The 18,207-nt window shown below is 33.7% G+C and overlaps 1 protein-coding gene across 2 annotated transcripts in view; it reads left to right on the forward strand.

Moving 5' to 3' along the window:
• LOC143197595 (lachesin) overlaps nucleotides 1–18,207 on the forward strand; it is a 209,483-nt gene that overhangs the window by 169,644 nt on the left and 21,632 nt on the right. For both annotated transcript variants that reach the window (XM_076406133.1, XM_076406134.1), the window contains exon 6: nucleotides 2,777–3,101. In XM_076406133.1, the coding sequence (XP_076262248.1) occupies nucleotides 2,777–3,101 (325 nt within the window). The remainder of the gene's footprint in view (nucleotides 1–2,776; nucleotides 3,102–18,207) is intronic.

An 18,207-nucleotide genomic window follows, 5' to 3' on the forward strand; every position in this document is an offset into this window, starting at 1 on the left:
TATAATAGATATTTTGAATTACAAATATATATATATATATATATATATATATAATATACCTATCAAATAACCATATAATTTCCATACCTAAATATAGATAATGATTACATTGACATATTTCATATTAGTCATAATGTTTGCCCATAAAATTTTTATTGTAATATCGCATGACATAAAACTTATTTGACTTTCTTCGGCATACATGTGTGTGCCAGCTAAGCCATCTGCAAAGTTGTAATCAGAAGGCGCTAGATCTGCTTAATACGCTGGATGGGGCAGAGGATGACTTTGCATCTATTACTCGCTACTGATGATCTTCTTTGCAACATGTCGTTTCATTTGTTTATTTATGATCGGAAACTTTAAGATTTTGAGCGAATGACGAATACCCAATTCGTCATTCAATAAATTTTCTTTTCATTGTGTTGGGACTTTTAAGTTGCAAATGAAATTTCGAGTGTTGTGTGTTGTTGTTGTTATTAACATACAGACGCTAGAATGAACACTAAATGGAGACTCTTATTTTTATAGAGAAATGCTATTCAAATTTAGGTTTGTTAGGTTCATTTGTTTCGCAGTGATACATTTGCCATACATATTCATCAATAGATATGGCTGATCAATATACAAGCAAGACTTATTTTGACTTCAACTCATCCTTCAACGAGTATCATTATTTTTAAATAATTCCTTTTAAAATAATTATAATTAAATAATTATTTCAAACATGTTGATGTTATAAATAAATTTATTCATTGATCAGACATTTCATCAGTACATTAATTAATTACATTAGTGCCTGAATTGACCACAATATTTATTACACAATTAATATATGCTGAATGGTAAATTATTAAATTAAAATTATAACATAAATAAAAACTAATTTAGTAATAAAATAAGTAAAAACTATATTTTTATTATCAAATGTTCTGCACACGATATAAACCGACATTAGTGTAAATTAGGGTATGCAGAGTTATTATGATAGACTCGGCAAGCAGAAGGCATCAAACTAATGACATTCCCTTTGTGACGTTCGTTCGCAAAATCTCTTTTCTATGGTTGATTGTCAAGCATAACGTCATGTGGTCCACTCTATGTGATTGAAATTCAATAAACGTCTTTTACAAACAAAAATAAATCCTATTTACTGACATGGTACATACTTTACCAGCTCATTGACTATGTCAACATATTCTGATATTATAACCCAATAAATCTAATTTTACCAAACGAAACAATTTTTAAAATGCTACCAATTGTTTATATTTCTATAAATTTATATCAAATCAATCACTATAAATAACTGAAAAAAAGCCCATCAAGCTACATTTTAAGCTTTGTTATTTTTTAATGATCATTATGAAATTTCTTCCTTTTTTACATTTATCATCTTTCAACAAACTGAGAGTATATAATTAAATCGTCATATACCTAACTACGTTCAGCATACAAATACACCATTTTGGGATACCGGATACAGTATAAAAGGAGTGTACAGTATAATAATAGAGTATAATAATGTTCAATTTTTTTTTCAAGAATTCAATTTAATTTTTAGTATTTTTGTTAGCTACACTACACTTGCGCGATTCTCTTGATTTCCTGAGTAACAGTCGGTAGACATCAATCCTAATGTATCTGGATGAACTTACTATAAACTTTGTTCCAGAAAACTTGTATTATATTTATATTGTTTTACTCCGATCCGATCTCTATAATTAAATTTCGAAGGTCCATATAAGTTTTAATATTGGTTTGTATAATAGTAATTTATTATGTGCTAGTTCTAACCAGTTCATTTTCCTATATTTCTACTCAAGCTTTTTCCTTTTGTTTTTAACAAGTTCCTTCTAGCAAGGTTTTGCATCAAAAGTAATTCCGAGGTACTAGCATTGTTACTATGTAGAGTAATAGTATTATTTATTGTTGTGGATATTTGTATGATCTGATTAGATAGGTAAGCAATGAAACGGTAGCAGGAATTGCAGTATCATCAGCAAGTATACTTATTGTGATATTTTCCATTTCTGGTTTATCACATGTGTAAAGTTGTTGAAGAATTGGAAAGAAGACTTTCTTGTGGTACATCTACTTTAGCCTCTTTTATTGTAGAGTAGCCTTCCTCTTGTTTGACTCTAAACATTCTGGCTGTGATTTTATTATGTGATCTAAGATTTTAATAGTTCTATGTGTTGTTTCTGTAGCTTATGAACGAGACCGTCATACCAAAATTTATTATAGGGCTTATTCTAGATCTAGGAGTATAGCTGAACATACTTTTTCATTTTTATAAACTTTTTCAACTACATCTATTGATCTGATCTGATTGATCATCTATACATCTGTTGATCTATGTTATTCTATGATTATTTGTCAAATGCCTGTTAATAAATCAAAAGTGATCTGTGGGCATTAGGATTTTCTAATTCATCAAGAGTAATATTAATATGTATTTGACATTATTTTAGGGTCACATTATAATTACATTATTTATTTGTTCATTTAAATCATGAATGTATTTTTAAATTTTTAAATTATTTATGTTCAAATATTCAATAATGTTGAATACTAACTTTTCATTGACACATTATTAAGCACTTATTTATGGCTAGTACTGAAACATGAGGAAGAACAATTTTTCCCATTTAAATTAAAATTTTAAAAATAAGTTTATGAAACTTACAGTGATCTCAATTTTGTTAAAACTATCAACAATTTATATAATACACTTTAAATTCAATTGTAAAAATGATTTTCATTTAATTTCCAGACTGCGTATTTGGAGGTTGTTATTCCTCCGGATATTATGTACGAGGAGACTTCAGGTGACATGATGGTACCTGAAGGTGGATCAGCAAAGTTAGTATGCAAAGCACGAGGATATCCAAAGCCACGGATAATATGGCGTAGAGAAGATGGAGGTTCTATATTACCACGTGGTAGTGAAGGATTGAAAAAAGAACCACTAATATCATTTGAAGGAGAAATTTTGAGCCTCACAAAAGTAACCAGATCCGAAATGGGTGCTTATATGTGCATCGCGGCCAATGGAGTTCCTCCATCAGTAAGCAAGCGGATGATGCTACATGTACATTGTAAGTACTATTTTATATTTTAAATATGCACAAACTTTTTGTTTTAAAATATTTAAAATCGTTTTTTATGTAATATGTTATAATTCACCGGAAAATTCTAGACCTGTCAATCACAAATATTAGCTAGTTTATTGACACTGTAAATCGTCATTATTATACAAGTGGAAATCAAATATAAATGGCAATTTTGTAAAATAAATTTATTGATCAATGGTATACACAAGCTAAACATTTAACATTTTTCAGTGTTGTCACCTATGTACTCTACACACTTTTGCCACCGATTTGGAAATTTGGATATTCCTTCTTCATAAAAGTTTAAGGCGAGTTCAGCCAATTACGCACATCCCAAATAGTGTTATGTCAAATTTTAAGACAACAATATTGTAACATGTTACCTCATTAAAATTTTTCTTAATTGTTATGACTTACATCATCAACATACTTCAGATTTATATCATCGTTATATATTTTTTGTATGTAATTATTCTAACCGTACGTATATAATTGAACTCTTCGAAAACAGTTGAACGGATTTTGATACGTTTTATTGGATATGTTTATGTAGTTATAACATAATTTTAATATTATATGTAATATATTTTATGTAATATCCAAATATCAAGATAAACTGAACTTAATTCCCATAACACTAATGTATTTATCCGGCCATTCAGATATTTGCTGACTTTGCTCTTTCATGGGATATAGTGTGTATTACATTATACAGTGTGTGTTAATTTACATTAATGTATTTAATAATTATAATAATAATGCCAACATATGACAATATTTTGAAATTTTACCATTACCAGAGCTTTATTAAATTTCGAATTATAGTTATCATTAAATTGTTATACATTGTGAATTTTCCATCACTTTTGTACATTGGGTTAACTAATATATATTAACTTAACAATATGTTCGGAACCTGTGACTGTAATAATTCTAAGTCATAACGCGTCACATAATGCAGAAATAGTCCATCTGCCCTGCAATATTAATGGATGTCTTCCTAGCTTTTAACCGGGTATGACATTTGGGATTAATAAACAAAATGAACAAATTGCTACCGCGGAATTACTGTCTACTGCTGAAATAATATCTTTTCGATAGAAAATTTAAATCTCGCATGAAGGGGCATTCTCAACACCTGAACCTATTTCGGCTGGAGTTCTACAGGGTAGTGTCTTGGGACCACTCCTATATCTGCTGTATACCGCTTATATCCCAACAACAAAATATACAGTACTTGAAACATTTGCCGACGGCTCAGTTATTATGGAAAACGATGTATCTTTATGTAAAGCTGTAGAAAAAGTACAAGTATCGGTAAACAAGATCTACAAATGGACTACAGACTGAAAAATACAGCCTAATAGCTCCAAATCTGTCCACGTTAATTTTGCGTTGAGGTGAAATGACAAAAACCTAATTATATCACTTGACAGATGCCCGATTCCACAAGCTGAATCAGTCATTTACTTCGCAATACATCTCGATGATTAAACCGAAGACATCATGTCAGACAAAATACAGAGCAAATTAAACTCAAAGTCAAGTAACTGTACTGGTTAGTTGAAAGGTAACCTTCCATGCCAATCCAACTGTTAATGAAGTTGCAATTGCTCAAACAAGCTGAAAGATAATACGGTGTAGATGATCCAAGTCAATAATCGGTTTTACGATGCTTTGCAATATTCACAGATATCTTGAAAAGGAGATGGATATCATTTGAAGATTAAACCAAGAAATCCAGTAAGAGATGCAACATATACCTTATTTTATTTTTATTTTTTGTATACAAGTAATTTCTTTTCACCTTATTTATCTTTTTATTGTTCAGGCGTTGAAATTGAAACAAGTTGAACTAGAAAGTTAGTGCAATGAACTTCTACGCATGCCGATTGATGACTCGTGACAATCAACATAATGACATTCTGCGATGCTGCCAGCTATTTCATCAATACGATATGTGAGCGAAAATTGAAAAGGAGCGATTGCGATGCATTAAATTCAATCAAGCGGAGATTTGTTCTGAAGACTACATACATTTTTGTGATACTATCATCAATAACACAGATAGAACAACCATCGACGACAACATTAGTACCGCATATATTCTTCCAGCTGGTATATACTGGTATTCCGCGTCATATGCCAGAATATATTCAAGACGCCATAAGTTTGTTACGTGCATATGGTCGACCTGATCTGTTCATCACATTTACGTGCAAGCTAAATTGGGATGAATTAAATGTTTTGTTGCCAGGTCAAACATTAATGCATCGCCATGATATTACTACATGTGTGAAACAAAAATTAAAATCGTTGTTAAACTTGACTACACATCACTCGGTATGAAGAATGATGTTTGATCAGGACAGCGTCTGTCGGGTCTGCTAGTATTTTATATGTCATTTTGTCACAATAAAATATAAGATGATGGTGAAGAGTTCTACTACTATCACATCCCTTATCATAGGCCCAAAACCGAGGCAGATCACGAGGCCATTAAAACAATAACGCTGACAGCATATAATTTTTTTAATACTGATCCTGAAGTTACTATATAAATTTAAATTATATTATATATATTTATTATCGATTATTAACAACAATTTGAATTTTAGAAATACGAAATCTGAAATATCATGCTTTTTTTGTTGTAAAATCAGTACGGTCATCTGGACTACACGGTCATACATCAAACTTATGTTAAGGGAGGAATTTTAGGGTAAAATACAAATTATATACCTGGAGAATAAGAAGGTGAATAGCACATCTAATGGTAAAAGTTCAGAAGTGAATATACAAAATCTTTAGCCATAGGAGCGAGCAAATTATAAGGTGAAGTTTAAGTAAGCACTCAAGGTGTTCAGTATGAATTCGAAATTCCCACGCTTTTTAATAACAAAGGACGACGAAAATTCTTTAATACGGTCCCTTAAGAAATAATTTTTCATTTTCGATTATATATTTGAGTACAGAGATGGTAAATACGCACAGTTCTGTTAACTCATATACAAAGTGTTTTCTCTTGCTGATATTTTATTGATTTTATTGATCGTACATAAATAATTTATTATTAAATTTCGAATTATAGTTATCATTAAATTGTTATACTTTGTGAATTTTCCATCACTTTTGTACACCGGGTTAACCAATACATATTAACTTAACAATATGTTCGCAACCTGTGACTGTAAAATTTCTAAATCACACCAGCCACATTGTTCCCGTGATCCTATTACACAATAGACACGTAAACTGACAAACATATTAACACAATTGAACAAACAATTGTTATTAAATAGTTAACCTAAATAGTTAAAACCTTCAACAAACTCAATGTAATGAATTTGAATATAAATATTTTCAACTTCTTGATCTAATCTTCAACTATAATACACATAAAAAATATTCTTATGTATACTTTGATATCACAGTGATATTGATATTTGATATCAATGAGAAATGACTGAAGGCAATGACCTAAAGGACCCAAAAGTTCAAAACTCGTAAGAATGCTAGATTTATTAGACAAAAACCTGCTCATATTTTCAGTCTACTTACCAGTTGATGAAACAACTATTTTAAGATGTTTATATGCAATAGGAAAGATCCACTGAAGAAAATAAATCCCACACGAATCGACTAAAAATGTCATTTTAAACAATTTCAACATCGCTGTTTCACCACTTGTCAGAAAACAAAAATGTGTAACGTATTATGACTGGCAATGAAAAGTGGATCTATTCCTATAATCCCAAGCACTAGAAGTCATGGGTGGTTAGTCTGGCAGAGCGATCCACATCGACACCCAAGCGAAATATTCATAGCGATAAAATACTGCAGATGTATATTGACGTTAATTAAGCTTAAACGAGGTATCGTTGCAAGAAATACAGCGGATAACAGATGCAATATCATCCTCTTGCATAACAATGCTCGGCCGTTGAACGAGATGAAGGACTGTTGAAGCTCAAATGAGAAATTCTGTCGCACTAACCAGATATAGCGCCTTCTGATTACCATTTATTTATATCGATGCAACATAGCTTGGCTGACAGACAGTTTCGGAATGACGAAAAGGAGTCAGAATGGATTAATAATTGGAATTGCCAATGGACACGGTATCGCCATACTGTCAAATATTGTATATGTGAGTATCCATCCTGTATCAAAACAACTAGCGATAACAACAATCTAAATTGGTCCTTGTAAATAGTATGGTATTCTCCAAGAGACAAAAGGATTTTACAGAATTGTGGAATTCCCAACACTAAAAGAAAAAACACCCAAGTCTCTCCCTCAACCAAGGACTCAACGATGGAGCTGGACCTATAAAAATCCCGACAGACACACTCGGCGGTCTCTTCTTCTCCAGGCTCCCTCGAGTAACTGTGTCGTGAACTCTAAATTGTCATTCACTTGAATAAAGCATAAATAATCCCGTTAGTTTCTATCACTTTACCACGTGCCCATCCTCAATTCTTACATCAGAAGGGGGATTCGAGATGGTTATTCGAATGAAAAAGGGAAATTGAAGACTGAAGAATTAACCAACCAATAATTAGGAGATATAACTGAAGATTAAGCAGCACCACTAACCCGATCTCCGCTGGCGAAATTCTCTCCTGAACATCTTCAGATGATTAAGGAGACCATATTGAACGCCATCAGTATCCAGCTTCTGCAAGAACTACTATCGGTCTGCCATGGTTAGTTTTCCTCTCTCAGATCCTTAACATAATAATGGAACGCATTTTCCGTGCGTGGTAAGAAGGAGGAACTTACCATTGCACTGTCGACACACAATGTCGACATTTTGCTTTGCTTCTCCAGGAAACCCTTCTAAAACCCTCCAACCGATTCATGATCCCAAATTATTCGATTTATCGAAACAACAAAACAACAGGCCACGGCGCAGGCACAGACATCGCTGTCAAAAATAACATCAAGCACATCCAACTGCAATCGCAGTCACTATCAAGTCTTGAACACACGACCATAGCAATCGAGTCGAATAGCAGGCCAATTCAATTCACATCAATCTATCGAAAAAAAAACGATCGATTCATTGAAGATGAATTCAAGTCATTATTCCAAGGAAATACCCCCAAATGCATCGGGGGCAATTTCAACGAACACCATCCACTTTGGAGCACAAGCAGACCAAACATTGCTGGTGATCACCGGGGTAGTAAACGAGATGCAACTTCGACTAATAGCTCCAAATGAACCAACTCCACTATGCATTAAGAAAAGGTCGAAAAACTGGAGCCCTCTTTTTAGAGCCCTCTTTTTAAACAGCTTAGTCTACCGAATGACCCAATCTCCCTGATAGATTCATACTTGGAGGGTAGGTCCTTTCAAGTGAGGATCGGTGACGCAGGAGTCCCGCAAGGTGCTCCACTAGCCCCTGCCCCGTTCAACTTTTACATTACTGATTTCCCACTCTACAAACATTCCCACACGGCATTTTATGCAGATGATATAGCTTTTTTCACAACCAGTTACAGTCCCGACGCTATTCTCTGACAGAGTCCAACTGAACCAGGTGATTGCGTGATACAAATTCTGGCGGCTGCTGATAAACCCGAGCAAAACTCAGGCTATTCTGTTCCACCGCAAGAAGGAGTTCCGCGCTTATCACCTCCAAATCGGTAAAGTTCCTATCCCCTGGATCCAGAAAGTATCATCCCTCGGTCTCCAGTTCGACCGCAGGTTCCAATGGTCAGCCCAAATCCAGCATGCAAATCTGCAAAGACAATGGCGTGTATAGTCTACTCTTCCCACTCCTCCGCAGAAAAGGTAAACTCCCAATCCCCCAGAACGCGACTCTGTATAAAATGCTAGTCCATCCAGTCTGCGTCTACGGAACACAGGTGTGGCATAGGTATGTCTCTGAGAGACAACTTAAACTACTCCAAGTATTCCAATCCAAAAAAGTCCGCGCGTTACTCAATGCCCCATAGTTTATGAGGAACGTCAACACTCACCTCGAATCAGGCAACCCGTGCGTGAAGAATTTCGCGAACATGCTCAGTGTAAGGTTCTCCCTAGGCGCCTTAGGACACGACCACACCTTGATAAAATCCCTACCCATCTACAAACCTCTGTAGTAAACCATCTACGACAACCCCAGTTGTAAGCCATGGTGGACTGTCGTCGACAATAAACGACTGTCGAGTAATTTCTTTTGGATTTTACCACCCCGTTGTCTATAAACAGTCCCAAAACTAATTTAAAACATTCAATCCGTAAGCAGGATTCAAACTCAAAATTGCGGCATTATTAGAAAAACCGCCATCTTAGCTACTGTACCACAAATCTGACAATATAAAACATTAATTTATTTAGAATACAGATTATGTGTGGCCTCCAGAACTTCATCCGCATTACTTCAATTTACCTTTGGTTGATAATTATATTTGAATTTCGATAATACATTTCAAGATTTTTATTAAATATCTGATTTCATCATTACCTATTCTTAATGTAATAAACAAATCATTCTATACACACTAAAATATGATTTCTTATACATTTTGGTTTATTTTTAGTTTGTACACTTAGTAAAAATACTTTTAAATTTTAGTTATATATTGAATATAATATTATATCAGTTGAATATTTTATCTCAGATCGGAATTACATTTCTCTGAACCTTAAATCTCTGCAACAACAGAGAGCAATCGAATTATTCACCATATTGTTAGCAGTCCTACAAAAACCGAAAACTGATAACAAAAGAGTTTAATTGATTAACTTTTAGGAAATCCATCGACTTTCCTAAAACAGCTATGAATTGAAATTGTTTCCAAGTTTCAGAATGTACCCAAGAAGTGAGTTGGAAATTTCTATAAGACTCGATAATGCACCCAAAAAATAGTCATTTAACTACAGCAGTGAATAAAATAATAAGTATTTCACATTTGCCTGTTTTTGATCTCAAAAATCAATAATTGGAATTATTGTTACCAGTATATTTTGGGGGGTCATGGCTTGTTGAATGGAGGTATCATAAAATGGAACAATATAATGGTTACATTATATGACAGTTATTTTTAAAAAATAAAGAAAACACGATAGAGAAATAGAAAGCAGCATTGTATTACCTGAGAGATGCTTAGGTAATTGTGATGGTCGGACGCCTGAACCGAATGATGGACAGAGGCTGAATGGTCATTTACTGAATTTCATTTACTTTAGGATATATAGAAATACATTTTATAAATATTTTATTTAATATTGAAATTATATTTAATGAGGTAAATAAACATTGTAAAATTTTTGAAATATTACATTTTATTCAAAATTATGTATGATTAATATATGTCCAGCCATTCTACTTTTAAAAATAGATTGTAATTGTTTGGAATGTTTTTATGAAAATGTGTAAAAATAAATGTTATCTCTGCGTTGAATTCAAATGGGTCGCCAGTCATATCTCTCAGTTGTATTTCTCCAGCCATAGCAATTGCAACTTCATTAACAATTGGTACATTCTATCGTCTTATGTGCTCTCCATATGGTACTTTGTCTGGTTTAATAATAATAACGCAGTTGTCGTTTTGCAATATATTGGAAGCAATATATGTTGAACAACTGAACCAATTGGAGAATTCCATCATCCATAACTTAGATGGAACAACTAATATCGAGAACATCGGTACCGCATATATTCTTCTATCATCATATACTGGTAGTCCGCGTCATATGCAAAGATATTTTCAAAACTCCATGACTTTTCTGTCTGCATACAGTTGACTGGATCTGTTCATCACATTTACGTATAATCAAAACTGTGATGAAATTAAAATGTTGTTGTTGCCAGGTCAAACATTAATGCATGATTACATATCACTCGTTATGAAAAATAACGTTTCATCATGCTATTGTATAATTATTTATATTATTTAAATAAAATCCTAAGTTAAATTAAGTTAAACATAGTTAAAACAAATCAAAAAAGCCATCCTATGGTTATTTAATTGAGTGTTAAAAAACGCATAACAGATGCGGCTATTCGTCTCTCAGCGGACCTAAAGTATAGTGAATACGTGTTTACGTGACCAGACAAAAAGACTGCATCTCATTTTTATTAGTGTTTTAAAATTATTTCCCCTTATTTTACAACAGTCCTTTTGAAATTCATTTATAGTATTTTTGGTAAAAAACTAGTGCAAAAAATAATACGTAAGTGAAAAATGAAGTGCATGAAATAAATAATGTATTTATTTTATTTTTTTATCCTCTGGAAGTAAATAAATTAAAATATAAAAAATCTAAAAATGGCAAACTACAGTGATTCAACCAAATCACCTGCACACTTTGATATAAGATTAGAATAATCAGCAATAACGCAAAATCCACCATCAGAATGGACTACAGTCATTAACAAAAAACGATTGAGAAACTCAGAAGAAGAAATTGCGAGAACACAAACAAGGATCAGTGGCTATTGGTTACAGAAACCAATAGAGACAAAAAACAGCTTCAGTGACCTACCGGAAGAAATTGTAGAGAATATACAACCAAGCCCTGAAAAATTTGTTCCCAAACCACCACCAATAACAGTTTATAAGGTTGGAGTAATAAAACACATCCATGACCTATAGAAAACCATCAATACGAACTACACAATTAAAACATTGAGCTATGAAACAATAAAAATTCAATTGTTCAAAGCGGAGCACTTTAAAGTTCTAGTAAAAGAACCAGACGAAAGAAACACCCAGTACCATACATTCAGGCCAAAATCCGAGAGAACATTTAACTTATTCGTGTTAAAAGGATTACATCACGGGACGGACTTTAACACCACCAAGGTAGCCCTAGCTGAACGAGGCCACGAGGTCGTAAATGTTCACAATATACAACATCGCACAACAAAAAAACCTCTGCCTATGTTCTATATTGATTTAAAACCTAATGGAGATAATAATGCGATGTATGAAATCACCAAATTAGAAGACAACATTATTAAATGCGAACCACCACATTCAAAAAGAATTATACCACAATGCACGAGGTGTCAAGCGCACGGGCACATAAAAACACTAGGTATGCACTTAGATCGACGCCTAACCTGGAAGAAGCACATATTCTCTAAACGAAAACAACTTCGACTGAAATTATATCAAATGTATTGGCTCATCGGGCGCAAATCGAAGATATCATTAGATAACAAGGTGTTGCTGTATGAGTCTATAAATCTCTCGAACTAACTCTCTTGAACCTATAACGAGTGTAATTCAACGTGTTTGTGTAAAGTACTTCGAAAGAGTGTCAGTGCATCCCATTGTACTCGCTAATCAGCTAAATATGCGACATGATAGTGAAGTGCGTAGACTAAAACGTTTAACACCACCTGATCTGATTACTGGGCATATGTAGACTTTAGAATAAGCTTTAGAATAAGACTAATTAATTAAGATAATAATTTATACAGAAGATCGCTTAATGAAGTCATTTTCTGCATGCCATGTAAATATAATATAGACATAAGACATAGTTATTGCCTATAGGTCAGATTGTGGAATCACAAAGAGTAAAAAAAAATTGAAACCAATGTTGCTCTCAAATACCAAAAATAATAGACAGTTAAACAATTAAAATAATTATTAACACACCACAGCATATAACACGTAAGATTATAAAATATAACATAGATAGACACTCAACCGCAAAGCACAAAAGCAACGTTGAAAATAATTCAGAATAACGACAAGAGTGTTAAAAACCGTTGAAGTTGGCGTCTTTAGATAAAGAAGCCAATATAGTGTTCCCCGTAATTGTGCGCATGCGTATCGACCAAAGCTATTTTTCGAATTAATCTATTCTCTCCAAAATACACTTCAATAACATCATTGGTCGTTGTTGCTGGCACCTCGCACGTCTTCAAAATATTTAATTATAACATTTTTGTGGTAGTATTTTTGGTTTTTTATAGGCCGCCTCAAGGTCACTACATATTTAACATAAAAAAATAAAATATAGATAAATCAAGGATGTCATTTTTATTATATTGCTTTTTTATACAAACCTGTTTTAACAATTACTTTTTGTTTTATCCACCATTATATTTATTTAAATATTCCAAGTAAAATAGAAATACATTTTACCAAAATACTTCCTTTTAAGAGTCAAAAGTATCTCGTTCAATACACAAAAATAACGAAGGAAAAAACTATTTCAAATAAGGGAAAGAAATAAGTCTTCTAATGGTAAAAGTTTAAAGCGAATATGTAGATTCTTAAGCTTTAAAATGGCAAAAATATCGGCAATAAAAAACCGAAGTAAGTAAGCGTTCAAGGTGTTTTTCCTATGCTTCTGAAACGACAAAATAAAAGTCAAATTTATTAATAGCAACGCTTAATATTACGTGGAAAAAAGCGGTAATGGAAGACTAAGAATAGCACACGAATATAAAAAATATTAAACCTAGAAAGTATATAATATCATTATAAAAGACTAATTAAACAATTAGTTTATGCATGTTTTTGAGTTTAAATTTCAATTTGAGTAATTGTTTTTTTTTTCTGGAGTGTTTCATATCAAGTTTAAGATTCCATAACAGATCACATAATATTACAGCAGAAATTGATAATAAAATCACGTCAGTATAGAGTTGTGGCAAATTACAGCCAAACCTCCAAAAATATATTGGTAATTGAATGTAACATTAATTCCAATTATTGATTTTTAAAGAGAGATTAAAAAGCAAATATGAAATACTTATTATTTTACCCACTACTCTATTTAAATAACTATTTTTGGGTGCATTTTCGAGTCTTATAGAAATTTCCCACTCACTGTTTGGATACATTCTGAAAGTTGGAAACAATTTCAATTCATAGCTGTTTTAGGAAACTTGATAGATTTCCCAAAAGTTAATCAATTAAACTCTTTTGTTATCAGTTTTCCGTTTTTGTAGGATGGCCAACAATATGGTGTATAATTCGATTGCTCTCTGCTGATTTAAGGTGCATAGAAATATAAACCGGTCTGTGAATTGAAGTATAAAGTAAAAAAGTGTAGAAAATAAAACAAAATATATAAGAAACGCACACACACAACATACTATTTTAATATTAAATTAATAAATGTATAAAAGTATAAATATAAATGTGCCGCCCAAATTGAACAATTCATTGGAAAGATCCATAGTTATCTCTTTACCACCCACCCGCCTGTGATATTCGACCGAAGTAAAAACTGTTGTTGTCAAATTTTACAATATTAGAACTGGAGATAATCGCAAAAAATCTTGAAATCAATAAGGCCCGACTACCAAAGTATATTGCCGCAGAAATAATTAGAGCTATCGCTAAGCCAGATTTTATACCGCCAGTCCTCCACAATCTAACCTCCAGGCTATTTTTTAGAAAATAGGAAAAAGGGAAAGCTTTTACTTCTTCAAAAAGGACGAACCATCATCGTTTGTGCATAATGATAACACTGGATCTTAATAATACACTCAATATTTGGATACTAAACATAACATTTTCATATCATATTACGAAAACTATTGAAAAAGCAATGCGGACAGTTACGACCCTGTCTCACTTAATGCCAAATATAGAAGATCCGGAGGTAAGGAAGAGGACATTACTCTCGACAGTAGTACACTCCCAGCTACCTTAGCACACAGGTTAAGCTTGGTTTGAAGAATCAAAGAGCAATCAAAAAGCATCCCTTATGGCAAAGATCGGACGCGTTCAACGCGCTATGGCAACTAGAGTCTGCAACGCATACCGGAAAATGTCTACACAGGGAATATGAGCGATCCCTGTAATACCCCAATACACGTACAGATGGAAAAGAGGTACGACGGGTACCAAGATATAAAAAAGGAAGAGAGCAAAACAAACTTGAAGGTCAATTGACAAAATAAATGAGACAGTGATGATTATCGCTGACGCGCACATAAACTTATACGCCCAAATATGTTATAGAGATATGGATAAATAGTCTATTTGAGGGTCCCGATTACTATTTGACTCAGGCTCTGTCAAAACAAGGCTCTTCAATGGCAACACTTACCTCTATAAAAGGTGCAAAAGTAACATCAGCATCTCCATATAGTGGGAGAAGGATGATGCCGAGCGTACACACTTTAAGTGTCCTCCTTAGGACGGCGCTCGGGACGGAAGGGTACATGAATAGGACAGGGGGTGAGTTAACAGCTGAAAATATAATGTCGGATCTGAAAGTGACTAGAATTATGCTTAGGCAACCGTGCGCACGATTTCTTACAATAAGCAGGTTGTAAAAATGTTTGTTTTTTTTTATAAACAGCTCATAACAGGTCAATTGAAAAGTCATAGTTTTTTAGTTTACCCTCAAAAGATGCATGTATAAATTTTACAGCTGTCGGATCATCAGTTTGTGAATTATAGCATTTTGAATTAAGCAACTTTTGTTACTGTGAATCGCGTGTTGATAAAATATTTCTTTTCGAAGGGAAAAAATACAGTTGAAACAAAAACTTGGCTTGATGCCGAATTTCCGGACACTGCACCAGGAAAATCAACAATCAAGGATAGGTATGCTAAGTTTAGACGTGGTGAAATGAACACCGAAGACGGTGAACGCAATGGACGCTCAAAAGAGATTGTTACCGACGAAAACATTTAAGATATCCACAAAATGATTTTGTATTAACCTAAATTGAAATTAAATAAAATAGCAGACATTCTAAAGATATCAACTGAATGTGTACATCATATCATTCACGAATATTTGGGTATGAGAAAGCTCTGTGCAAAGTGGGTGCCGCGCGAGCTCACTTTTGACCAAAAACAACGACGAGTTGAGGATTCGGAGCAGTGTTCGAAGATGGTCAAGCGTAGTAAACCCGAGTTTTTGTGTCGATATGTGACAATGGATGAAACATGGCTCCATTATTTCATTCCGAAGTCCAATCGACAGTCATCCGAGTGGATAGCACACGAAGAAACCGCTCCAAAGCGTGGGAAAACGCAACGGTCGGCTGGCAAAGTTATGGAGTCTCTATTTTGGGATGCGCATGGAATAATTTTCACTGACTACCTTGAAAAAGGAAGGACTATCAACAGCGACTATTACGTAGCGTTATTGGACCATTTGAAGGACGAAATCGCCGAAAAACGGCCGCATTTGAAGAAGAAAAAGGTGCTGTTTCACCAAGACAATGCACCGTGTCAGTGAAAACGATGGCAAAAATCCATCCATCCACCGTATTCTCCAGATCTGGTCCCCAGCGACTATTTCCTGTTCTCAGATCTCGAAAAAATGCTCGCTGGGAAGAAATTTTCGTCGAATGAAGAGGTGATCACCGAAACTGAGGCCTATTTTGTAGCAAAGGACAAATTGTACTACAAAATCGGTATCGAAAAGTTGGAGGGTTGCTATAATCAGTGTATCACCCTTGAAGGAAATTATGTTGAATAAAACAATATAACTTTCCAAAAAAATGTCTTTTACTATCGTAGGCCAGGGACTTTTCAATTGACCTGTTATAATCTAAGATATGTATTGCATGTCATACCAGAGAATCCAGAGTGTAGTAATGAAATAATTCTAATAGCGGTTTCCGATATGATACGTAAACAGAGTAGGGATAAATGAAGTGGTTTTTTTAGCCAGTAATAATCCGGCACTACCCACACACAACAGCAATTGCGGGGGTATTGTATAAAATAGTCGAAACAGTCGATAGTCATAAAACAATCGAACTAGTCGATTGTTTTATGTCAGAAGAGTAGTTGACTGAAAATAATAATTAATGTCAGTGTTTTTTCAATCGGTATAACAGATATACGAATTTCTTCTTTGAAAGAGAAAAAGACGAAGATAATTCCTATGCCATAGAGTAAATTTTAAATAGTTTTATATGATCCTCAATATCAGTCATCATATTTTAATATTTGGAAAGTAACAATAACATAATATAATTGGTTTATTTCTATTTCATTCAAATACGTTCGTACGTTTTTGTTTTTTTCAACCGTGCCATAAGTAGATGTACGTATTCCTCCTCGTACACATTTTAGAAAAGAAAAGGCAGAAGATTTATTCTCTCTTTCTTACTCTCTTGGCATTAATCACCCTCTTTTTCCACTCTTTCGAGTCTGACGCTATCGTCACTCTCGTTCAAGATTATCGATCCTGGCGTACAGCTCTCCTTATTACCGACCAAACCCGTAACCCTGGTTCTTTTCCCCGATATCATAACTAACGTATACAAAGGAAACAGTTCACCTGTTCTTGTTGACGTAGTACGATTTTCAACTTTCCTGTTGATACTGCTGGTAGTGCTGCTTTGTTGCAGCTTGCAGCAGATTTCTGTGCACAATCGTCAATCGTCCAATCCTGACAAATTTAACTCATCTTCGCTTCTAATGCTGGTAAAATTGAGCGATCCGTCTACGAAGTCCATGACCTGCCTTTAAAACAGTTATGGTGTCCGAGATACTGAGTTCTTGTTGAATTTTTGTTACGTTTTCCATATATTCCACCATGGTATAAGGTGAATTATCTGGATCAAAACTAGGCAAATTAATCTGTAATGATATAGTTACCAGCCGTTCAGAAGTTGTAGTGCACTCGGCTTGTACTGCTACACTCGTTGGAGCTACCCTAACTTGTACACCTTCAGTTCTTACCGTTTCAACCTTGATTTCCAGATTTTCGCCCGACTTGTCTTTTCTCTCATATCTCCTCGGGTTTGTTCAATTCATATAAGGAGAAGAACAACCAGCAACACAAATAAGACTTGAAGGAGTCAGATGAGATTCTGTCATATCTAATCACCAATTATAATTAGAATACTGGTTTGTGAAATAATTCAAGCATATAACATCAATAACATGATGCTTCCGCATTAATTTCATTCAACTTTGGATGCAAATAATCATATTCGACTTATAATTTTCTTATTCTCTTAATATATGCTTAAAAAATCATCATTTTGTATTCGTGTTTGTAGGTCTATAAAGTGGGAATGTATAAAAACCTTACCTATACGTAAGAAATGGTATCAAAATATTTTCATTAAAAACTGGAAAAAGTTAAATCGATCTATATATAATTTTCGTACTCCCTAGATTTATAT

Source organism: Rhynchophorus ferrugineus, unplaced genomic scaffold (assembly GCF_030347505.1).
Source record: "Rhynchophorus ferrugineus isolate W39M unplaced genomic scaffold, kcgeb_rfMv2 rfM5, whole genome shotgun sequence".
Taxonomy (NCBI): Eukaryota; Metazoa; Arthropoda; class Insecta; order Coleoptera; family Curculionidae; genus Rhynchophorus; species Rhynchophorus ferrugineus.